General features: G+C 39.2%; 5 protein-coding genes and 1 long non-coding RNA gene across 9 annotated transcripts in view; 2 read left to right on the top strand and 4 right to left on the bottom strand.

Annotated features, from left to right (window-relative positions):
- Positions 1 to 24,986, top strand: part of AGO1 (protein argonaute-2) — a 292,733-nt gene that overhangs the window by 110,532 nt on the left and 157,215 nt on the right. The window contains exon 2 of one of the 2 annotated variants that reach the window (XM_067772616.1): positions 19,041 to 19,231. In XM_067772616.1, the coding sequence (XP_067628717.1) occupies positions 19,102 to 19,231 (130 nt within the window). In that variant the 5' untranslated portion in view covers positions 19,041 to 19,101. Of the gene's footprint in view, positions 1 to 19,037; positions 19,232 to 24,986 lie in introns of both variants that reach the window. The other variant, XM_067772615.1, reaches the window with a different exon arrangement.
- On the top strand, positions 1,678 to 4,660 carry LOC137246505 (putative nuclease HARBI1). The gene is made up of 4 exons (XM_067777609.1): positions 1,678 to 2,734; positions 2,797 to 3,238; positions 3,294 to 3,435; positions 4,091 to 4,660. The coding sequence occupies exons 1-4, from the start codon at positions 2,721 to 2,723 to the stop codon at positions 4,552 to 4,554; spliced, it is 1,062 nt and encodes a 353-aa protein (XP_067633710.1). The 5' UTR covers positions 1,678 to 2,720; the 3' UTR covers positions 4,555 to 4,660.
- LOC137246506 (uncharacterized) lies at positions 4,479 to 7,387 on the bottom strand. Of its 2 annotated transcripts, XR_010951526.1 has the most exons (3): positions 5,699 to 7,345; positions 5,453 to 5,630; positions 4,479 to 5,397 (listed from the first exon to the last, which is right to left on the bottom strand). It is a non-coding gene; the product is annotated as an uncharacterized lncRNA (long non-coding RNA). The 2 variants fall into 2 exon arrangements; XR_010951525.1 differs by having other exon boundaries at positions 5,453 to 7,387.
- On the bottom strand, positions 15,775 to 16,114 carry LOC137244088 (uncharacterized). Its single transcript, XM_067772626.1, has one exon. It carries the CDS (start codon positions 16,005 to 16,007, stop codon positions 15,822 to 15,824), a length of 186 nt encoding a protein of 61 aa, XP_067628727.1. The 5' UTR covers positions 16,008 to 16,114; the 3' UTR covers positions 15,775 to 15,821.
- LOC137244087 (uncharacterized) lies at positions 16,305 to 18,447 on the bottom strand. 2 transcript variants are annotated; one of them, XR_010950792.1, is made up of 2 exons: positions 17,309 to 18,447; positions 16,305 to 16,432 (listed from the first exon to the last, which is right to left on the bottom strand). XR_010950792.1 is itself a non-coding variant. In XM_067772625.1 (2 exons), exon 1 carries the CDS (start codon positions 18,445 to 18,447, stop codon positions 18,262 to 18,264), a length of 186 nt encoding a protein of 61 aa, XP_067628726.1. In that variant the 3' UTR covers positions 16,305 to 16,432; positions 18,256 to 18,261. The 2 variants fall into 2 exon arrangements, 1 of the variants encoding a protein (XP_067628726.1); XM_067772625.1 differs by having other exon boundaries at positions 18,256 to 18,447.
- On the bottom strand, positions 18,359 to 20,007 carry mRpL53 (mitochondrial ribosomal protein L53). Its single transcript, XM_067772624.1, has 4 exons — positions 19,916 to 20,007; positions 19,507 to 19,811; positions 18,745 to 18,872; positions 18,359 to 18,672 (listed from the first exon to the last, which is right to left on the bottom strand). Exons 2-4 carry the CDS (start codon positions 19,650 to 19,652, stop codon positions 18,491 to 18,493), a joined length of 456 nt encoding a protein of 151 aa, XP_067628725.1. The 5' UTR covers positions 19,653 to 19,811; positions 19,916 to 20,007; the 3' UTR covers positions 18,359 to 18,490.

Here is a 24,986-nt window from a genome sequence, read left to right as displayed (position 1 = left end):
TTAATGCTTAAATACGTCATTATAAGACAAATCTCATTTTATTTTTTTTATTTTTTACTAAAAACATTTTGTTTTTGCATTTTTCCAAAAATTTTCGGGTTTGACGAATTTTTTTGAAGCACCCTGTATCTGTGACATTCACACAATAAAACTTCAAATAATTAGCTTTTATAAATTTTTAAAAACTTATGATTTTTGCAAAGAAAAAACTCAAAAGGCGCCACTGTGCGTCGTAACGATCAACAGCTGATTACGTTAGGGATACGACTACAGCGATCGACATACGGCACCAATGACTCCCGCTTTATTTTTGTGCGCTGAAAGTAAAGGCATTTCTTCACCCATCAATTGCCCTTGATATATGGAACATTTTATTTTCTTTTGTACCTTCATTTTCCTTTTTTGAACGAAATAGCCTAATGTACAATATTGATAGAAGCAAGACGGCTTGTTGAAATATACATATATCTAAGCCACTTTTTTACAAAAATTTAAAGACAGCCTTGAGGTTTTGTCTCCTTCTCTCGTTGTATATCTGTACTGTAATGTTTGACAGGCTGCACAGTTCAGTAGTAGTGATATAGAAGTATTACATATGTATATGGTATTTTTGTAGTTCCTTTTTTATTTACATACATGAGTCCACTAATGTAACGCTATTTACAGAATTTGTCCACAAATATACGAATTTCGAAACATAATTGTACGCTTATTTAATGATTCTTGAACCTGGGAAGTTAAAATAAATAATAATCGTATACATACACTTTAAGCGCAGCCGCTGTTGGACTTACCCTGGGTTACTTTTATAGCCCGGAAAGATGGTCCCTTTCGGATCAGTGGTAGAGCTGCAAAATATCGATATTCGGCTTACTCGATATTTTCGATATTTACGAGGGAGGGTATCGATATATCGCGATATATATTGAATTTTTTTTATAATGAAAAGCGCTTACTCAATTATATATCAGCCATTTTATTACTCAGGTATATATCAGCCATTTATGTAAATGCAATATGTACATATGGGGTATTCCATCCCATTTCGACCAATTTTGAACCCGACCCCTTTAGAATTGGCTGAAAGTTTTTCTTCTTTTTCTAGCCTACGAAAGACGTTTTTCAGAATTTTTTCAAATTTTTTCATCCAACTCAAAAATAGTTATGAGTTTTCAAAAAAACACCGTTTTTATTTTCAAAATGCTATAACTTTTTCAAAAATTTACCGTTTGGGATCTTTTTTTTTTAAATGTTTTTAAATGTACTTTTCGGAAAAAATACAAAAAAATTTTTAAAGTTTTTTTTTAATTTTTCAGTTTTCAAGATTTTTCGAATTTCACCGTTTTTTTTTCTCATAAAAAACTTCAATCAATTCTGCAATCATCCCCACTAATCCCGGAGTAGGCCGATATATATATATATATATATATATATATATACATATATGTAATATTGTCTTCATAACTTCGAAACTATCATAAAACACATTCTGCAAAGTTGCCCGCGATGGTAGCTTATACAGCGAAACGAGGGTATATACAAAGTTACAACACCGTTTGTCATCCACTATGGGAAACGGTCGAACGTCTGCGGTGACTCCACCCTAGTAGGGTGCTGTCACAATCCTTTTTACGTGATGATGGATCTTGTGTTTTTTTTTTCATATAAAAACAAATCTTATTTGGAGAGCTATGTGAATCTAAATTAGCAGTTGTATGCGATCGTTCTAGATGGTGAAACAAATTGGACGTATTACCACTAGTTTTATAACATTTTTTGCAATAGTGGCATATGTGTATATAATATGAAAAAAATAACGTACTTTCACATTGAACTTTTGTAAGAATTTTTCAATATTTAGAGCCACCAACTTGTTAGGTATTCATCTAAAATAAACACAAATCTGACATAATGGATGCAATTTTATTTATTCATGTTTTATTTGTTTTACGAAAGTTTTAGACGCTGGTAATTCTTCCGCTAGAAAAAGGAATAAGAAATGGGAATACAGTACTCGATATTTAGAAAAAACATCGATAGCACCATGAACCTAGTACTCGATATTTATATCGATACTTTTGCAGCTCTAATCAGTGGTATTTGGTCAATATTTTGACTGAAGCAAAATTTCTACTTTTCGTTTTTGAATTTTTGGTGTAAAAAAATTTGGAGATAATGGATTAGTGATAAAAAGCGAAGAACAGAAAAATCCCAACCTACATGTTTGGTATATTTTTTACTTTTCAAGAGACATTTGCGAAGAAAACTTGCACATTTTCATGTGTTTTGGCATTTTCAATGATTTTGTTGTAAACACAAGCATATATGCAAAAATCATCCCTATTGCGAGTGTCGATCAGCAGTAGAATAGAAATTTGTCGACCGAGTCGATTGTCTTTTATTTTCGTATTGTGTAACTCGATCGAAAAAAATGTGTACCATTGTGAATAACTCGCTGTAAGAAGACGAGAAAGAAGAAAACTCGCTGAATTGCAATCAGCTGTTTACCATTTGTTTACATTTTTGCCGTGTTTGATAAAACCAAAATAACAAAACATTTTTAAAATAAATTTAAATTAGATATTTTATAATAAATACTATAAATGGATTGTGTTGAGCTGTGGTTAAGTGATAGTGAATAAGATGAAGATGCACATACAAGGCTAATAGAGCTGGCAAGGGAAAGACGCAAGCTGAGGGATTCGTCGAATCCTTTGGAAATGGAAGATCACATGTAACTATCTGGATTTAATTTGTCTTAAAGTTAAAAATTTATTAAAGCTCCCATTTATACAGATTTTTGAAAAACTTTCGTTTACCGAAAGCTGCATTTGCGCATTTACTGGCATTGCTAGATGTCAAACTACAACCTGGTGTTAGAAAGACATCTATCCCAACAATTTTAAAGCTTGCAGCAACTTTACGTTTCTGTGCTCACGGATCATACCAGCTGAGTGTAGGCAATGGCTTTAGTATAGGATTCGGCCAATCTACAGTATCCCTAGTTTTATCTGAAGTATTCCCAGCTTTGGAGGAATACGTTTGCAGAAATTGGGTGACAATTCAATATACTGAGGAGGAAAAGCGTCAAGCAAAGCTTTATTTTTTTGGAAAAAGTGGAATACCAGGCGTGATAGGTTGCATAGACGGGACGCATGTCAAAATTGTTGCTCCAAAAAAGGACATTCAGCATTTGTACTATAATCGCAAAGGATATTATAGTTTGAATGCAATGATAGTAAGTATTTTACAAAGAAAATATCGTGGAGCTGATAATTTTTGTTATTTCATAGGTTTGCGATAATGCCATGAGAATCCGCTATGTCAATGCCAAGTATCCGGGGGCAACGCACGATGCAAACGTTTTCAACATGTCCACATTGAAACCACGATTGGAAGATGACTACCGTAGGGGTGAAAGAAATATAATATTAGGTATGTAAAGTACTCCATACACCTATTTGTGAACGTGAAAATGGTCCGTGGTGATTTCTGAAGTCTACCCAAAGGCACAGTATTCCATATGAATTCTTAGCAAATGAATACGACAGCATGACGCTCTTAATACCCGCCCAAAAATATTTTGAGGGGTGTCAAAAGATGTGTTTTGGACCCAGTATTGCGAATCCGAAATATAAAATAAAAAATGTTGCTTTTGTCAAGAGATATTTGTAAAAGAAGTTGAACATTTTTATGTGCTTGTTGTACACACAAAAAAATTTTGTGTTAAACTCAGCCAGGGTAATTTGCTGTCGTATAGATTTAACAAATCCCTTTGCATGTTAAAGCACTGCAGCCAATAGATTCCATTTTCAACAAAATCTGTGATTCAACTAGAAATTTGGGGCGGTAATACGAACATTAGATTTTTACATGCAATGGCATTGCATACGTACAAATTTAAGTGTGAGCTTGAAAATAAGAATATTCATTGTTTTGAATATAACAATTAGAAAGATATTTGTGTTGTAAAAAGCGGTGTAACAAAAAATATATTAGACAAAAGGAACGTTAGCAAGGAGGTGTATGGAGTCCTTAATGCTTAACTTATTTTCATAATTTTATGGTTGTAAAATATGTAAACATTTAGGCGATGCAGGTTACGCCCTACAACCTTATATGCTTACGCCATACCGAAACCCAGAAGATGGACCAGCAGAATGTATGTTTAACAGAAAACATTCCCAAGGAAGGAATATTGTGGAACGTACTATTGGAGTCCTTAAAAATCGATTTAGGTGTTTGTTAGGGGCTCGTGCGCTCCACTATGAGCCAAAGAAAGCTACACAAATAATAAACGTATGCGCAGCTCTTCACATTTGTTTATTTTATAATGTTCAATTATCAGATGAAGAAATATCTGACTATCAAAACCCGATGACGATTTCCAAGATAGCACAACATATGAAGGTGGTTCAGTGGCAAACGAAGAAGCTAGGGCAGTTAGAAATAATATTTTACAACATATGCAGTTCTAGTTTTACGATGATAACAAACAATTTTTATTTAAATTCATATTCAGTCCATTTTAAATTCAGAGTACACTTATTTTAAATTAACTAAGGCTAACTAAAAAAAATTCATGTTTTTTATTAACATAAATCAAAATATCACTTCATGTAAAAAAAATATCACAAATTCAGGTGTGAATAAAAAATGTATCTTAAAACTACTATCTACATAAAAAATTAAATTATTTCAAAGTTACTATTTACATTTAAAATATCACATTGCCTTAAAACTACTATTCACATTAGTGCTTTGGTAATTCCCTCCTTCTCCAACTCCAAAATCTGTTCTTTCACCCTTATTTTATCTCTCCTATGCTTTTTCTTATTAATAATTTCTTCTTTTAGCAGTTTAAACTTTTCTTTTTCAATTTCTAGTTTCTCTTGCTTTAAAGTTACAGCCTCAAAATTTAGCGCAACTAACCTCCTCGTGTATCCTTCTATATTTACAACACTTTTCTTAATACCTAATGTATTTCTTTTCAGGGCCTTAAAATGTTTACTTTGAATGTCAATCTGCTTCTCCAACAGTGCTAACCTTTTTTCCTTTTCGCTTATATTTTTCGACCTTCTTGCTGGAGTTTCCTGTAGTGCAGCTCTTTCCTGGATCTCACATGATACGCTTCTTTCAGGTAGGTACTTCATTTTCCTGCTCATCTTCAACAATTTCAGTCGACCTACCACCAACTCTTGATTGGACCACCACATTGCCCATTCCAATTTCTTCGCCAGGGGGATCAATATAGGCGTCAATACTTAAAAAACTAATAATAGCTTCCTCTATCGCCGAAAACGTATGGACGTTATTTGGGCCTCCACCAGTTGCTTGGTACTCCATTCGGTTCTGCGAACATTTTTTCTTCGTTTTACTTTTCAAGTCCGTCCACACCTACAAAGGAATGTTCAGTATTTTCTTTATGGACGCTATATACAAATTTGTTTACCTTTAACCACTTTTCCCAAGAACGCATCGGTGGTCCCAAGCTATTGAGCTCAGCCGCTATCAATTCCCATCTTGATTTTCCCTGGGCTTTCCCACACATGCCTTTGCCTAAATCAGGATGTTCTTGCATTAGCTGCACCAGTCTTGCGATTTGCCGTTTATTGCTTACAACTTTTGACCTGCAATTAAAATAACCACTTTTTATTATTTAGGTTTACATTTTTTACTTTTATTCAAATTTTTTTACTTTTTTTCTTCCATTTTTAAATTTTTTCACTTTTTTCTATCACTTAAACGCTTCAACGACTGCAAAATGGCTGTAGAAAGACAATCGATCAAAAGAGTATTCACAGTCGATAAATGAGCGAGCGATCGACATTCGCAATAGGGGTGATAATCGATAATCGCTTAATAGTCGATTATCTATTCTCAGTCGACACTCGCAATAGGGGTGAATAATGTATTTTCTGCAGACACACTGTGGATAGCGTAGCCCGCGTTGGATCCATCCAGGGCTATTATTTTTTAAACTTGGCCGAAGGTCACTTATGCAATAAGGGGTTTCTTGCAAAAAAATTATATATCCGGCCTCCGGTTTTTAATCACATTAGGGTTACTAATTGGTTTCTTGCATGGTATAAATATTACCAGGTAAAACCATTTACTCTTCTTGGCGGCCATAATGGTTTTTTGATTTTTAAAAAAATTGTAACATCACTCTCTTAAACTTTGTGGAAATGCTAAACTAAAGTAAACACAAAAAAAAAATTGTTGGTTTGACATTTTCATTTTTTTTAATACCAAAAAAATTAAAATGCTTATGATATAAGAGAAAAAATATTTCGAAAAGTTTTGAAATCGGTTTTTATGTATATGGCAAAAAAATGAGTTACCAATATAATGGGTGCCTTATAACACGTGCTATTTTTGCAAAGGGAAAGAAGAACGAATGTTGGAGACCACCCCTATTGATTTTTCATTCATCCTTCTTCACTTGGTTGATACGTCTTTAACCCTTAAATATGCTGAAACTTCACTTTATAAGAGATCACATGTCTCATGCAGAAAAATATTATCTTGGAGATATTCTTTGGTTGGTTTTGGTCCTTTTCCTAGCGGTTGGAAGATAATTTTTTTAATTGGCGCTTAACCGTTTAGGAGATGCTGGTTGCGCAACAAGTCACTCCAGCTAACCCTGTTTCGCGATAACTGACGCCAACAGTGGGCACCAAGAGAGATCAAAGTCTTCCCCCACCTGCTTCTCCGAACCCAGTGGAGATCTTCCCATAACTTGCCCACGTCAGCAAAAATGTTGTAGCTCTTCGCAGCTTAGCTAAACATCATCGTCCAGTTGGAGTATGATAGTTCGTGGAGGCTGCATCTACCGGCTGAACAGTCAAAGTCTGCCGCCGTGCTGTAGAGCTAGTGTTTTGGCCTATCCATCAAAAATATTCAAGAAAATGTTTATAAATGGTATTAGTTGTCCCTCGGCATTACCTTTGCACCAAAAGTTCGTCCGAATTAGCAGATAAATTTTTGGGTCGGCACAAAACATGTATTTAGGTGACACAGTTCGTAGAAAAACGAATACACGATAAGTAGCCTTCGAATTGGATGGAAAGCTAGACCTTAATCTTCTCAGATATATACACCAAATTGTTATTATTAGTAGATATGTATGTATCTCTTCCGTACACCTTGGCGGTAAGTCGGATTTTTCTTCTCGTCGCGTCGACGCTGATACATTTCTAAAGAATTTGTTGAAGAAAATTCCTCAGAAGAGGATCGTGGCCTGATTCTTCCTTTTGCGGTTGAGCGTTGAGATTTCTTATTTTCTGGTTATTTCCACCAATAAAAAATTCGGTTTTGGATAAAATATCCTATTATAATTGTTAGAACGCAAAAATATATGGTAATTCTATACGACAGCATGACAACGGTAATACGCGTCCAAAAAACCGAGAGAGGTGTCAAAAGACTCGTATTGACCCCGACAACAATAATCCGAAGTCGGAAAATAAAAATTTTAGATCGTTCAAAAGATATTAACGAAAACCCGAAAAATTATCCCGGAGTGCTCCGAGGGTTGGATCCATACTATTTTTGCGCAGAACACCTTTCTGCATTGGCGGCCTTTGGCTGCGCTCATAAAAATTACATTGGGTGCGTTCAACACCGCTTTGGAGACCAAAACTATATCCGCGGAAAACACTTATATTCACATTTTTTTTGTGGGCACCACAAAATCATCAAAATTACAACAACCACATGAAAATTTTCAAAATTTCTTTTGCAAATATCTCTTGACATACCCAAAAGTGTTTACATCCGCTTTCGGATTCGCGATCCTGGATCCAAAACGCGTCTTTTGATACCCCTTTTGATATTTTTAGACGTGTATTAAGAGTGTCATGCCGTCGTATAGAATTACCAAATATATTACAGTTTGTTATATTTGTTAAGAAAACAACACCAAAATAAAAAAATAAAAATGTGAGAGCAGTGAGAATTTTAAATTTTTTAAACGTCATTTCGGCTCTCACCGGTTTTACCTTGTAATATTTATACCATGGTTTCCGTCTTTGAATTATTGATTCCCAGGTGAAGAGGCGTTTATATTCGTATATTACAATTAATAATCATTAATTACATTATTTCGATTTTTTTTTCGACATTTTTATTTTTCGGGATTTTCGGTTTTCTACATTTTATTTTTCGACATTTAAATTTTCGACATATCGTACCAGACCCGATATCGGCTGCAATATCGGCCACCAACACCGCGCTAAACGGCAATACAATCAGATAAATTATGAACTAAATAAGGAAAAATTCTATCACAGTGACACTTGACCTGTCAAAGGCTTGACCCAGTCAACCACGGCACGATATTCCAAACCAGATGGTGGGGCTAGCACCTTAATGGTGCTGTGTTACCGTAGCGTACCGGATCTGTATCCGGCAAAGGACCATCACATCGATAACACTCCCAAAGCCTTCGGGGAGTAACCTTTTCGCTACAACAGCAACAACAACGGTTTTGGGAAGCGTTCTCGATGTTGATGGTCCTTTGCCGGATGCATATCCGATACGTTCCGGTAACAAGCACCATTAAGGTGCTAGCCCGCCCATTTCGGGAACGATTTCTAGGCCATAGCGCCCTCCCACCCACTAGGTCCATGAGCAAATCGGGGCGCCAGAGCCTAGGCTGTTAAAGAAACAAACATTTAGCTGACAACCCCTTGAATCAATTTGGTATTGTCACCAATATCCTCTAACGTGAGTCCAAGGAAACTTGCAGTTTCAACAGGGGTGGACCATAATGAAAGGGGTGTTAGAGGCGTTGGTTCCACATTGCAATTGAAGAGATTGTTGGTGAAATGTGGGGACACATTGCAAGCAGGACATACATTTTGTATGTCGGGTTGATTCTGGATAGGTAAGAGTTTAGCCTGTTACAATATCCAGATCGAAGTTGAACCAGAGTGACTCGCGTTTCCCTAGGGAGTGTGCGTTCCTCTTCTGCAAGCTTAGGGTATAGTTCTTTGAGTACAGGATTCACCGGGCGATTCCTGGCATAAAGGTCCGACGCCTGTTTGTGGAGCTTACTGAGGACCTGCTTGTGTTTTTTTTGACTTCATACGGGTGTGTTCTCAGGTGCAGTATTTCCTCATAATGTTTACGGAGATGACTCCTTAAGCCCCTGGGCGGTGTTGGCTCATCAATCAGATGTCTGTTGAGATGCCCAGGTTTCTGGGTATTCAACAACGTATTCAACCGGTAATGTATGTCCTGCATGCGATGTGTACCCACATGACACCAACCATCTTTTCAATTGTAATGTGGGACCTACGCCGCTAACACCAACCTACATATCGCTCATTTAGTTCAATAGTATCATAACTCAAAAAAACAATTTTCCAGGAGAGCCATTCAAAGATTTTAACTTCCATATGTTGCGCATATAAAGGCACATTTTCATTTTTATAGCACGTGGTAAATTGTTTACTGATCACAAAGATTTTTTTATACAACATAGGTCATGTTATTGGGTAGGTTTATATGTTATTAACTCAAAAGTCGTGTTTTTTGGAGTTATGACACTATTGAAGTAAATGAGCGATATGGTAAGTCCCCATTGAAACTCTTAGTTTCCTTGGACTCCCGTTAGAGGACATTGATGACAATTTGTAATTGGATGGGGTGAAGCCCTGCTACAACAACAACAACAACAACCCCGCAGGGAGGTTGCAGTTCTTTAGATGCTTCTCTCATTTGGCACATTTCGCTTCATTTACCAACCGAATAAAATCCAAGTTGAGATTCCTAATCTCTGGGTTCGAGTTCTCTAGCTAGGTCACGTTCTCTTGCTAAATTTGTAGCTTCAGCCGGGAAATAGGTTTTGATTTCTGGTATTCTGCCGGCCGGAATAAAGGGTACCGTAGCTGAAGCGATAACTTTGCGGAACGTACGCTCGCCATACCGGACATCATTCGGAATAGGGACAGCACCAAAAGATGATTAGTGAAGGCAGTCGGTTCTATGTACCGGAGTGACTCGCGATCTTTATCCCAAACCAAGGACTGTCACTTCGATGTAACCGCATTTAATTTGTTGCGTCCCTCCCACAAATTGTCATCCTCCCAGCGGCTCCTTGCAGCGGGACTGCTCCATATTCTCTTGCTCCGGGAAGGTATCGAATCCAATCCGGGTCCGTCTCCTGACGCCGGTCCTGAGAAATGGTTTTGCTGCATCTGCCGGAAAAGAATCTTTTTAGGACGGTCATACTCTTGTCAGTGTGTCTCGTGCAAGGGATGGTTGCATCGGACATGTTGTTCTGGGCTAGATCCCAAAACCTGACGCCGATATAACTTTTACAAATCTTTTATGGCTCCTTGCTGTTCACGCCCAAGGGCGTCCCGTAGTCTACGCCTTAGCGCCCCCCCCCCCCCCCCCCCCCACTACCTTCCAGCAGCTGCTTAGCAAGCCACAACAAGTACCCAGTGCTGCTGTTGTTGTTGTTGTTGTAGCAATGCTCGCCCCACCTAATAGCCGCGACCGATCACAAATTGTCATCAATATCCTCTAACGGTAGGTGGTTCCACATTACAATTGAAGAGATGGTTGGTGTCATGTGGGGACACGTTGCAAGCGGGGCATACATTTTGTATGTCGGGGTTGATTCTGGATAGGTAAGAGTTTAACCTGTTACAGTATCCAGAACGAAGTTGAGCAAGAGTGACACGCGTTTCCCTGGGGAGTATCCGTTCCTCTTCCGCAAGTTTTGGATAATTTTCGTTAATCACTGCATTCACCGGGCAATTCCCGGCATAAAGGTCCGACGCCTGTTTATGGAGTTCACCAACTTGTGTTTTTTCACTTCATACGGCTGGGTTCTCAGGTGCCGTATTTCCTCAAAATGCTTACGGAGATGACCCCTTAAGCCCCTAGGCGGTGCTGGTTCATCAATCAGATGTCCGTTGGGATGCCCAGGTTTCTGGGTATTCAACAGGAACTGTTTGGTCAGCATCTCATTTCTCTCCCTGATGGGGAGTATTCTCGCCTCATTATGCAGATGGTGTTCTGGGAAAAAACTGGAGAGATCAGGGAGGTAGCCGTTTATTTTATTGCATAGCGCATCGATCTTTGGGCCTGGGCCTGTGGCCATTATTGTGCAGTCATCGGCGTAGGAAAGGATTGTGACTCCTTCCGGTGGTGAAGGTAGCTTAGATATGTAGAAATTAAACAAAAGTGGGGATAGGATACCACCCTGAGGCACCCCTTGTTTAATTCTCCTTGGTTTTGATGTTTCGTTTCTAAATTGCACCGATGCCTGCCGACCACCCAGATAATTTGCGGTCCACCTTTTAAGACATGGGGGAAGGGTAGACCCTTCCAGGTCCTGCAGTAACGAGCCATGGTTGACCGCATCGAAAGCTTTTGATAGGTCTAGCGCTACGAGTACTGTTCTATGGTGGGGGTATTGATTTAAACCGCAATTTATCTGGGTGCTGATGGCATTTAGCGCGGTGGCAGTGCTATGGAGTTTTCTGAAGCCATACTGATGTGGGGCTAGCTGCAAATTTGCTTGGAAATAAGGGAGCAAAATGGCTTCAAGCGTCTTTGCCACTGGTGATAGGAGAGATATCGGACGATATGACTCACCTATGTTAGCTGGTTTCCCAGGCTTTAGTAGCGGGACCACCTTGGCCATTTTCCATTTCTCAGGTATGACAAAGGTGGAAAGAGACAGATTGAAGACATGCGCTAAATATTTGAAACCCTCTTTCCCTAGGCTTTTAAGCATCGGCATGGCTATGCCATCTGGGCCCGCTGCTTTGGATGGTTTAGCACGACCAATGGCGTCCTCAACCTCTTTAGCGGTGATGGTGATTGGTGACGCGCTGAATTTGTGTTTATGTGCGTGTCTATTGGCTCTCCGTCTATCTTTGTCGACCGTAGAATGCATTATATATTGTCGGCAGAAAGCGCTCGCGCATTTTTTCGCGTCCGGCAGCACTTTGTCGCCAAAGGCGATGGAAACTTTGTCTTTGTGCTTAGTCGGATTCGATAGGGACTTTACGGTGGACCAAAGTTTACCCACACCGGTAGAGAGGTTGCAACCTCTTAGGTGCTCCTCCCATTTCGCCCGCTTGTGTTCATCCACAAGCAATCTGATGCGTTGGTTTATATCCCTTATTTGGGGGTCGCCTGGATCAAGCTGTCTTATAAGGTCACGTTCTCTCGCTAAGTTTGCGGCCTCCGCCGGGAAGTGGGGCCGGATTTCGGGAATTCTCCCGGCGGGAATGATATGTGCCGAGGCGGATTTAATGACCTTACGGAAGGCACGCTCCCCTTGGCGGGCATCAGTCGGGATAGGGAGAGCAGCAAAGCGGCTGTCTGTAAAGGATTTATATTCTTCCCACTTTCCTTTTTTAAAGTTTATGAAAGTGCGTTTTTCAGTGACGATGACGTCGGCGGTACGCTCAAGCGAAATAGGTATGGGCAGGTGGTCGGATGCCAATGTTACCATCGGCTGCCAGTTGACGCAGTTTACGAGTTCTGCGCTCACGATTGAGATATCTGGCGAGCTGTGACAGCTTCCTACCATACGTGTGGGGGCGTCTCCGTTTATTGTGCAGAACGTCGTTTCTTCTATTTGATCCGCCAACATCTCACCCCTACTGTCCGCCCGCAAGTTTGAATGCCATAGATCATGATGGGCATTGAAATCACCTAAGATAATGCGATTGTTGCCAGTGAGTAAGGCCCTAATATTAGGGCGGTATCCACTGGGGCAACAGGTGGCAGGAGGGATGTAGATGTTGATGATTTCTAGGTTTGCATCGCCAGACCGGACAGATAGGCCTTGACGTTCTAAGACATTGTCCCTGCGGTCGATGCCAGGATCAAATATATAATATTGCACAGAGTGGTGTATGATAAACGCGAGACCGCCTCCATTTCCGCTCTCGCGGTCTTTCCTGTGGACGTTATACCCAGAGCAGGTCTGCAATGCAGATCTTGCTGTGAGTTTAGTCTCTTCAATCGCAGCAATGCGGATGTTGTGCCGCTTCATGAAATCGACTATCTCCGTAATCTTCCCAGTTAGTCCATTACAGTTTAACTGCAGGATTCTGAAGTGCATAAGAGGAGACGTCGCCACTCTGGGGGTAAGTGACGGGTGACTACGCCTGGGTTGTGGAAGGCCAGGAAGCAATTGCTGTTGTGGCCCTGGGACTGGGCGTCCTTGGGCAAGCATTGGGGTACCCGGATGATTTGGGTTGCGACCTGGCAACATGGCGCGATGAAACCCATGGGGGGGGGGGTTGCCGTCGCGGAGACCAGAACATCTAGGAAAGTGGCACCACCCAAGACAGGAGCTGCATTGTGCGGATGTCGCAAACTGCCGGAAAAGAGAGGGGGAAGAAGACGGGGCAGGGGCTGATGCTCGGCATTGCTCCCGACTCTACTACGGAGATTGTAGATATAAGTGGGAGCAGCCGTGTGAGTTGGTGGCGCCGTGGGGCGCGAGCAACAGCGGGTACTTGTTGTGGCTTGCTGAGCAGCGGGGCTGCTGAAAGGTAGCGGGGGCGCTAAGGCGCAGACTACGAGACGTCCTAGGGCGTGAACAGCAAGGAGCCACAAAAGATTTATAGAAGTTACGTGGACGTCTGGTTTTGGGGTCTAGCCCAGAAAAACCTGTCCGATGCAACCATCCCTTACACGAGACACACTGACAAGAGTATGACCGTCCTAAAAAGATTCTTTTCCGGCAAATGCAGCAAAACCATTTATCAGGACCGGGGTCAGGAGACGGACCCGGATTGGATTCGATGCCTTCCCGGAGTAAGAGAATATGGAGCAGTCCTGCTGCAAGGAGCTGCTGGGAGGATGACAATTTGTGGGAGGGACGAAACAAATTAAATGGGGTCACACTGAAATGACAGTCCTTGGTCGGGAAAAATCCCGAGTCGCTCCGGTACATAGAACCGACTGCCTTGGGAAGCGCCAGTGCTGCTCGCGCCCCAATTTAAAAAGGAAAGTGGGATGAATACAAATCCTTTACAGACAACCGACTGATGCTCGCCAAGGGGAGCGTGCTTTCCGCAAGGTCATTGAATCCGCCTCGGCTCGCTTCATTCAAATTTAGCGAGAGAACGTGACCTTATAACACAGCTCGATCCCAGCGACCCCCAAATAAGGGATATAAACCAACCAACGCATCAGATTGCTTGTGGATGAGCACAAGCGGGCGAAATGGGAGGAGCACCTAAGCGTAAAGTCCCTATCGAATCCGTCTAAGCACAATGACAAGGTGGTCCCGCTACTAAAGCCTGGGAAACCAACTAACATAGGAGTCGTATCGTCCGATAACTTTCCTATCGCCAGTAGCAAAGACGCTTAAAGCCATTTTGCTCCCCTACTTCCAAGCAGATTTGCAGCTAGCCTCTCATCAGCATGGCTTCAGAAAACTCCATAGCTCCACCACCGCGCTAAATGCCATCAGCACTCAAATAAATTGCGGTTTAAATCAAAACCCCCACCATAGAACAACAGTACTCGTAGCGCTAGACCTATCAAAAGCTTTTGATACGGTCAACCATGGCACGTTACTGCAATACCTGGAAGGGTCTACCCTTCCCCCATGTCTTAAAAGGTGGACCGCAAATTATCTGGGTGGTCGGCAGGCATCGGTGCAATTTACAAACGAAACATCAAAACCAAGAAGAATTAAACAAGGGGTCACACAGGATGGTGTCCTATCCCTACTTTTGTTTAACTCCTACATATCGAAGCTACCTTCGCCACCAGAAGGAGTTACTATCGTTTCCTACACAGATGACTGCACAATAATGGCCACAGGGCCAGCCCCACAGATCGATGAGCTTTGCAACAGAATAAACAGCTACCTACCTGATCTCTCCAGTTTTTTCGCGAAACCTGGCATTATCACCGACTAAATCCTCCACGATCTTTTTTACAACATGGACGTCCCAAATGTCGACCATTTTGAACATCCACGTCGATGGCACTACGCTGCCGACTGTCCCAAAATCTTGGGTGTGACGTTTGATCAGGATCTACATTTTGGTGAGCATGCAGCCGCAATTGTACCGAAAATTCAGCGCCGTAATAAAATCCTCAAATCTCTTGCTGACAGTACTTGGGGAAAAGACAAAGAAACGCTCATTGCCACTTACAAAGCAATTGGCCAGCCGATTGCATGCTACGAGTCCCCTATATGGTCCCCAAGCCTAAAAACTACTCCCTGGAATAAGCTACAGGCCTGCCAAAATACTGCTCTCAGAACCGCCAAGGGATGTCTTCTTATGTCCCCAGAATACCATCTACATAATGAGGCGAGAATACTCCCCATCAGGGAGAAACGAGATGCTAACGAAACAGTTCCTGTTGAATATCCAGAAACCTGGGCTACTCCAATGTGTTCCCACATGACACCAACCATCTCTTTAATTATAATGTGGAACCAACGCCTCTAACACCCTTCACATTATGGTCTACCCATGTTGAAACTGCAAGTTTCCTTGACTCCCGTTAGAGGATATTGATGACAATTTGTGATCGGTCGGACCTATTGGATGGGGCGAAGCACTTCTACAACAACAACATGCTACAACAACAACATGACAAAATTCTTTGTGGCGCGGCCATTAGCTTCCTTTGATCTAAGTGTGCAATATTATGAATTTGATTCGAATAAACTATTTTGGACTATATTTTATGTGTTTTTAAGTCCAGTTCACCATATCGAGGTACTTTTATGTCTTTTGAAATACTATTGAAAAGGAAACGCTCTGCTTAATAGCATATGCAAATATTTATATTCAATATTTTCTTACATATTTTTATATTTCAACTGGTTTTAGCGTAATGAATCTGGATAAAATGAATGCTACTAAAATAGTAGCACAAACAAAGCAAAAAGCAAACATGTAAAATGTTTCCTCATCGAAAATGTCGGTAAAAGCCGGGAGATCTTCATATATCTTCTCAATCACAGCTAGTGTGCCCTTATATTTCTTTTTTACCATTTTGTTAGTTTAATAGAGGTTATCTCTTTATATAAGCAAAGATTTATTTGGTTTTTGATCCCCTTCGGCCACCGGCTAACTTTTGTTTTTCTCCTTTAGTAGCTATTTTGGATGTTATTTCCTCAACTGGGGCTAACACTGATACGTATTTATTAAGGAATTGCAAAAGTTCAAGTGATGTTAAATTGTTGCTAAGAAATCGAATTTCCTTAACTTGAGCTTTTTCTGAAACGAAAAAAAGAAGTTCATTTGAGTATGTATATTTATTAAATGGTAATAAACATTACCCCAACCTACCTTGCGCAGATTCAATTAAATGGAATTTTACTTCTGGCGGTTGACGATTGCAAAAAATATCAGATTTTATGACGCAATTTGGATTTGTTAGCGCTATTTTTGGTGAGGATAACAGCGACAGGAAGTCCCTGTTAGAAAAAAAACAAAACCTGTTTAGTTGTATAGTTAAAATATCCTATTAACTGGGAGCAAAAGTATGTAATGTTCTTGCTAGAATCTTCTGTGAAAGCTCTTAATAGATACTTATGTATGATTGTACTATCTAATTTCTACATTTTTAAATGTATATAAGGGATATAAACCAACCAACGCATCAGATTGCTTGTGGATGAGCACAAGCGGGCGAAATGGGAGGAGCACCTAAGCGTAAAGTCCCTATCGAATCCGTCTAAGCACAATGACAAGGTGGTCCCGCTACTAAAGCCTGGGAAACCAACTAACATAGGAGTCGTATCGTCCGATAACTTTCCTATCGCCAGTAGCAAAGACGCTTAAAGCCATTTTGCTCCCCTACTTCCAAGCAGATTTGCAGCTAGCCTCTCATCAGCATGGCTTCAGAAAACTCCATAGCTCCACCACCGCGCTAAATGCCATCAGCACTCAAATAAATTGCGGTTTAAATCAAAACCCCCACCATAGAACAACAGTACTCGTAGCGCTAGACCTATCAAAAGCTTTTGATACGGTCAACCATGGCACGTTACTGCAATACCTGGAAGGGTCTACCCTTCCCCCATGTCTTAAAAGGTGGACCGCAAATTATCTGGGTGGTCGGCAGGCATCGGTGCAATTTACAAACGAAACATCAAAACCAAGAAGAATTAAACAAGGGGTCACACAGGATGGTGTCCTATCCCTACTTTTGTTTAACTCCTACATATCGAAGCTACCTTCGCCACCAGAAGGAGTTACTATCGTTTCCTACACAGATGACTGCACAATAATGGCCACAGGGCCAGCCCCACAGATCGATGAGCTTTGCAACAGAATAAACAGCTACCTACCTGATCTCTCCAGTTTTTTCGCGAAACCTGGCATTATCACCGACTAAATCCTCCACGATCTTTTTTACAACATGGACGTCCCAAATGTCGACCATTTTGAACATCCACGTCGATGGCACTACGCTGCCGACTGTCCCAAAATCTTGGGTGTGACGTTTGATCAGGATCTACATTTTGGTGAGCATGCAGCCGCAATTGTACCGAAAATTCAGCGCCGTAATAAAATCCTCAAATCTCTTGCTGACAGTACTTGGGGAAAAGACAAAGAAACGCTCATTGCCACTTACAAAGCAATTGGCCAGCCGATTGCATGCTACGAGTCCCCTATATGGTCCCCAAGCCTAAAAACTACTCCCTGGAATAAGCTACAGGCCTGCCAAAATACTGCTCTCAGAACCGCCAAGGGATGTCTTCTTATGTCCCCAGAATACCATCTACATAATGAGGCGAGAATACTCCCCATCAGGGAGAAACGAGATGCTAACGAAACAGTTCCTGTTGAATATCCAGAAACCTGGGCTACTCCAATGTGTTCCCACATGACACCAACCATCTCTTTAATTATAATGTGGAACCAACGCCTCTAACACCCTTCACATTATGGTCTACCCATGTTGAAACTGCAAGTTTCCTTGACTCCCGTTAGAGGATATTGATGACAATTTGTGATCGGTCGGACCTATTGGATGGGGCGAAGCACTTCTACAACAACAACATGCTACAACAACAACATGACAAAATTCTTTGTGGCGCGGCCATTAGCTTCCTTTGATCTAAGTGTGCAATATTATGAATTTGATTCGAATAAACTATTTTGGACTATATTTTATGTGTTTTTAAGTCCAGTTCACCATATCGAGGTACTTTTATGTCTTTTGAAATACTATTGAAAAGGAAACGCTCTGCTTAATAGCATATGCAAATATTTATATTCAATATTTTCTTACATATTTTTATATTTCAACTGGTTTTTGCGTAATGAATCTGGATAAAATGAATGCTACTAAAATAGTAGCACAAACAAAGCAAAAAGCAAACATGTAAAATGTTTCCTCATCGAAAATGTCGGTAAAAGCCGGGAGATCTTCATATATCTTCTCAATCACAGCTAGTGTGCCCTTATATTTCTTTTTTACCATTTTGTTAGTTTAATAGAGGTTATCTCTTTATATAAGCAAAGATTTATTTGGTTTTTGATCCCCTTCGGCCACCGGCTAACTTTTGTTTTTCTCCTTTAGTAGCTATTTTGGATGTTATTTCCTCAACTGGGGCTAACACTGATACGTATTTATTAAGTAATTGCAAAAGTTCAAGTGATGTTAAATTGTTGCTAAGAAATCGAATTTCCTTAACTTGAGCTTTTTCTGAAACGAAAAAAAGAAGTTCATTTGAGTATGTATATTTATTAAATGGTAATAAACATTACCCCAACCTACCTTGCGCAGATTCAATTAAATGGAATTTTACTTCTGGCGGTTGACGATTGCAAAAAATATCAGATTTTATGACGCAATTTGGATTTGTTAGCGCTATTTTTGGTGAGGATAACAGCGACAGGAAGTCCCTGTTAGAAAAAAAACAAAACCTGTTTAGTTGTATAGTTAAAATATCCTATTAACTGGGAGCAAAAGTATGTAATGTTCTTGCTAGAATCTTCTGTGAAAGCTCTTAATAGATACTTATGTATGATTGTACTATCTAATTTCTACATTTTTAAATGTACTTCCAGCAGATTATACGAAGAATTTACATTTTAAAATAAAGACTTCAAACTGACGCCAACACCGACAAAAATGTCCACGGAGCGTGAGCTTGCTCCAGGTGGACCAGCTCAACTCCATACAGTACCTGGGGCTTTTCCCGAACTTGCAACTTCCCTACAGCTCAGCTCTGCAGTTCGAGTAATCGGCAACAAGGTGTACGGTAAGTATACCTCAATAATAATGTATTAATTTTTATTTTTGCAAAACTGTGCTTATTTGCTTTCCCAGCCTTAAAAGCTGTGCAAGTATTTTATATGAAAATGGTGCTAAAAAAAATCAACGTTTGACACAGGCATATGTAGTCCTTCGTATTGCGCATGCCAGTATTTGCTGTTACGGTGTCGTATTTTGACACAAGAAGCAATGCGAATACTTCGGACGCACTTGGGAATAAGATATAAGTATGTATTTTCCGTATTGGCCAATTGTACTTACCTGATTGACCGCACATTTTCCGCAAAGGGATCGAAACTAATTGTTACTTTTTTCACACCTTTTAAATTAACACTTTTGACTTGCTTGCTTATGGCAGAAATCAAACCATTTGATCTTTTAAATGTTCCACTATAGTAAATCGACATTTTATTTTAATAGAAGTGGACTATTGTATTTTGATGTGCTTGATTTTGTAATGATTTTAGGGCCGTTCCATTGGTTTATCGAGCTCTGGCTCTGGCTCAAATCTCATTGGAACGATCTGGATCAATTTTATGAGAACTGGCAGCACTAATATAAAACACCTGTTTTGTTGAGAATAAGAAACGTACACACAATTTTAAGATACTGATAGAATTATTAATATTTAAATAGTTTCGCACGTAAGCAAACTATTTATTTTCCTTACATCATCTTCAAGTTGTTTACTCTTTCAGTGTTTTTGCTTTTAAATATGGCGAATTCTTTATGTATACACAAATGTACACATATTTAGTTCAGTGCTACAATGGCTCGACTATATGGTTGACTCATCTCACCAGCTGATTTTATTTTTTTTCATTTCACTGTAGTAGGGATTGTCAGAAGGAGATGGCAAACATAAAATGAAACCAACGAATTTACAACATTTTCTTACTACATACAAATGCTGCTAAGTTTTATGTTTTCATTCCATTCCATTCGTCTAACAGCAACACTGATTTTGGCAATGTGAACAAATGTATGTTGTTGCTGTAGAGATGAACCAACCATATAGTTGAGCCATGAGTGCTACCAACTCAAAAGTGGTTAGCTGTCAAAAAATCTACTACAGAAAACGAAACGATCAGAACTGCTATACGGACCAGAAATTGAACCAGATAAATATCAGGATCACAACGTTGTTGTTGCATTTGCATGTTAAATTTCTATCCGTATCTCGCTAAGTCTCAATGGAACGTAACTTTTATCAGTGCGGTTGTTCAACAAATTGTTATGGGGAAAGCATGGCGGAACGATACAAGGTGGGAGCATTGTGACATACCTACAAACATAAATACAAATTCCATTTACTTTGTTTTTGTAAATCCGATGGACAAATGTCAACATCGTAATGCGCCGGTAGTTGATATATCAAATGAATTAAAAAAAAGTTTATAATCGGCTGTTACATGCTGCCACCTTATATCGTTCCGCCATGGGGAAAAGTCTAAAATAAAGTTAAAAAAATGGCACTACTAATTTTTATAAACTGATGGAATTGTATACCTAGTTGTGCTGCTCGTAACAACATACCCGTAGCGATATATATAACCCAGCAAGGTTCAGAAAGGTGTCCTAAAGGTTCATGCACATTATACGACGCGACATATAGTGACAAAATATTCTTATGGATCCATGCACACCTAGCGACAGTCGTACGACACGACCAAGTTGACCAACTAGAGCTAGGCAAAAATGCCGCGAATATTTTGTCGGAACGTGTCGCTACATGTCGTGTCGTATAATTTACTTGAATCTTAAATTGGAGCAATTACGACCATTATGAGCTCATTTTGGAGTCTGAAAAGAACGCAGTTTCCTTCGTGCGATGGTCGTCCGATTCGAGCCCATTTCATGTGACAACAAATAGGAAGAGACTATTAATAAGCTCATAAACAGTTCATATTTTGCCACTTATATGGCTCCTTTAAGAGTCATATACTGTTCTTTATGATGCTAAAAACAACTTACTACGGATTTCTGTGGCCATGTCCTCCCGTAACATGCATAATTAATGCCAATTTCCTAAATTGAAGCATTGCAGGAAAATTTCAGTGGAATATTAGTATAGGTACCTAAAATTCAGGCATACTTGCATCGAGCCTTAGTTGCACACAAAAAAAAAAAGAAATTGAATAGAAAGATTTTTTGCGCGGATATTATTTTGATCTCCGAACCGGTAATACTAGCTGTGTTTTTTTACACGTATATGGGCAAATCCCAAAAACTTTTACTTTTTTGGATACTCGAGTTTTACACACGGCCAAAAAACTTAAGGCCAGAAAAAAGTATAAGGACATTAAGTTTAACCTTTTGACTATCCGATATGATGATTTTAAAAATCAAGAAAGTTGATAGTAAGTTTTTGCAGAATTTCGAAACGTAAATAACGTCGATTTTTACACTTTTTCAAGCGATAGCCTTGATTTTTTTTTTGTTTTAATATTTTCCATAAAATTTTGAGGCATCGCTGAAACTATGCCTCCTACGATTTACAACCAGATTGACTGAATTTTTGTATGTGTGCGTGTCGGGTATTTGATGCTTGCCCAGCGACTATCAAATAAAAAGCCATCAATCAACATTTGCATTGAGAAACCGTAGCGTTCGGACGTGAATATGCCGTCATCGGATGGTGACTTTTTTTTTACTTGCAACTACCGCAGTTCTATTAAATAATAAAGAAATTAATAAAAATTGTATTAAATAATAGTAAAAGCTTTACATTCCATAAAGCTGCTAAACATTGATAATTTCCAATAAATTTTAATATGAATTGCTGTTCTTCCGCGCACTTGTTCATTTTGAATGTCGACAAAAACTAAATACAACACTGCTGTTTTGTCAATCACACCCCGCGACTATCAAATAAGCAAGCGTCAAATGAAAAAATCAAAAATTTTCTATTTTCATCAACGTGTAGCCGACAACAAATACGTGTGCCACGAAGCCACCCGACTGCACTAACACACAAAATTCAGTCAATCTGGCTGTAAATCGCTGGAGGCTCTAAATTTAAGTAGCGCAACTAACAGCTGATCGCTCAAAATTTGCACACACACACAAACATCACGCCATATTACGGAAATCTTAGGGAAATTGAATTTAAATTTTTAAACAGACATAAAATGTTATAATTTTGGAATATATAGCATCAATATATAGCATCCTTAATTGCAGTAATTGAAAGAATATGTATGCTTATACTCAAGTATTTAATTATTTTTTCTAAATTTATCTTTAATATTGATGCAATGATTGAAGTTATATTAATCCAATGCAGCTCTGTTCTTCATTCCACCCCATTCGAGTGTCTCTTTCACTCATGGCGGAACGATACAAGGTGGCAGCATGGGACAGCTGATTATTAACTTTTTTTATTTGATTTGATACATCAACTTCCGGCGCAGTACGATTTTGACATTTGTCCATCGAATTTACAAAAACAAGGTACATGGAACTTTTATTTATGTTTGTAGGTATGTCACCATGCTGCCACTTTGTATCGTTCCGCCATGCTTTCACTGAATTCGAGTGCCTTCCACTCTATTCGCAACATAACCTCAATTTAAAGCCAAATTAAACTTCCTTAACCCTAACGGCGGCCACCGTGGTGTGATGGTAGCGTGCTCCGCCTATCACACCGTATGCCCTGGGTTCGCACCCCGGACAAAGCAACATCAAAATTTTAGAAATGAGGTTTTTCAATTAGAAGAAAATTTTTCTAAGCGGGGTCGCCCCTCGGCAGTGTTTGGCAAGCACTCCGGGTGTATTTCTGCCATGAAAAGCTCTCAGTGAAAACTAATCTGCCTTGCAGATGCCGTTCGGAGTCGGCATAAAACATGTAGGTCCTGTCCGGCCAATTTGTAGGGAAAATCAAGAGGAGCACGACGCAAATTGGAAGAGAAGTTCGGCCTTAGATCTCTTCGGAGGTTATCGCGCCTTACATTTATTTTTTTTTTTTTTAACCCTAACGCCATAGTCGTAACCATACCCATATCCATAACGATCTCAATGTGATCGATTAATGGTGCCTTAACCTAAAAATCGTGAAAATTTCATAAAAATGAAGAAAAAGCAAAAAATTACAAACATATTCCACAAAAAAATAAGTCTCTTAGTCATAACGTATCCTAAAAAATGAAGAAAATCTACAAAAAGTTATTAAATTCACCAACTCAAATATTTTTAGGTTATGGATATGGCGCGAAACCAAAAACTAATTGATTGGCTATGGCGTTAGCGTTATGGTATGGCACCATTAATCGATTACATTCCTTTCCATAAGGTAGGTTCGATCAGCTGATTTATCTGGTTATGGCTTTATGGTTATTGTAGAAAGGTCCCTAACGCAATTAAAACAAAAGGGCCGTTCCATTGGTTTATCGAGCTCTGGCTCTGGCTCAAATCTCATTGGAACTATCTGGATCAACTTTATGAGAGCTGGCAGCACTAATATAAAACATCTGTTTTGTAGAAAATAAGCAGAAACGTACACAAAATTTTAAGATAATGATAGAATTATTAACATTTAAATAGTTTCGCACGTAAACAAACTATTTATTTTCCTTACATCATCTTCAAGTTGTTTACTCTTTCACGTGTTTTTGCTTTTAAATATGCCGAAATCTTTTATGTATACACAAATGTACACGTATTTAGTTCAGTGCTACAATGGCTCAACTATATGGTTGGCTCATCTTACCAGCTGATTTTATTTTTTTCATTTCACTGGAGTAGGGATTGTCAGAAGGAGATGGCAAACTTAAAAAGAAGTCAACGAATTTACAATATTTTCTTACTACTTATAAATGCTGCTAAGTTTTATGTTTTCATTCCATTCGTCTAACACCAACACGCTAATTTTGGAAATGTGAACAAAGGTATGTTATTGCTGTAGAGAGGAACCAACCATATAGTTGAGTCATGAGTGCTACCAACTCAAAAGTGGTTAGCTGTCAAAAAATCTACTACAGAAAACGAAACGAACAGAACTGCTATACGGTTCAGAAATTGAACCAGATAAATATCAGGATCACAACGTTGTTGGTGCATTTGCATGTTAAATTTCTATCCGTATCTCGCTCAAGTCTCAATGGAACGTAACTAAAGAAGACTTCACCGCTTGAATTATGAATGTCGAATTGTCTTTATTCAAATAATTCAGCTTATTTATATTAGATTATTCTAACCATATTCTTACATATCTATTTACATTTAAGCTTACATACTTACATACATAACTACTTTAAACATACATACTTACATACCTACATACTACTCGGCACAAAATATGTACCTACATATATGAGCTGCAAATTTATGGGAAATGCTAACCTTGCAAGTTGCAGGAATGCAAATTGCTGGGATTCAAATTCGTTTGGTTGTGTGTTGTACACGTCTGTTTATTAATGGCTGTGGCAGCATTAATTCTCAAATGCATTTTTATGTGTTGATGAACATTTAGATTATTTTTGTAGCAGGTTAGAATATTAGACTGATTTAAATATTTTGGATTAAATTGAATTGTTGGCTGCTTACACTACATCTCCCTTTTTTTTTTAGAATGCTTATGCATTTGGGGAATGCATGAGTATTATATTTTTGTAAATTAATTCTACTTTTGTATTTTAATGTTTGTAGGTTGAACATCTTATTCTACTTATTCTACCTCATTTCCTATTCTAGATGGGATTAAGGTGTCATAATTTTTATACTCAGTTGAGCAGAGCTCACAG

This window comes from Eurosta solidaginis, chromosome 3 (genome assembly GCF_040869045.1).
Source record: "Eurosta solidaginis isolate ZX-2024a chromosome 3, ASM4086904v1, whole genome shotgun sequence".
NCBI lineage: Eukaryota > Metazoa > Arthropoda > Insecta > Diptera > Tephritidae > Eurosta > Eurosta solidaginis.
This window is presented reverse-complemented; position numbering and strand designations above follow the sequence as displayed.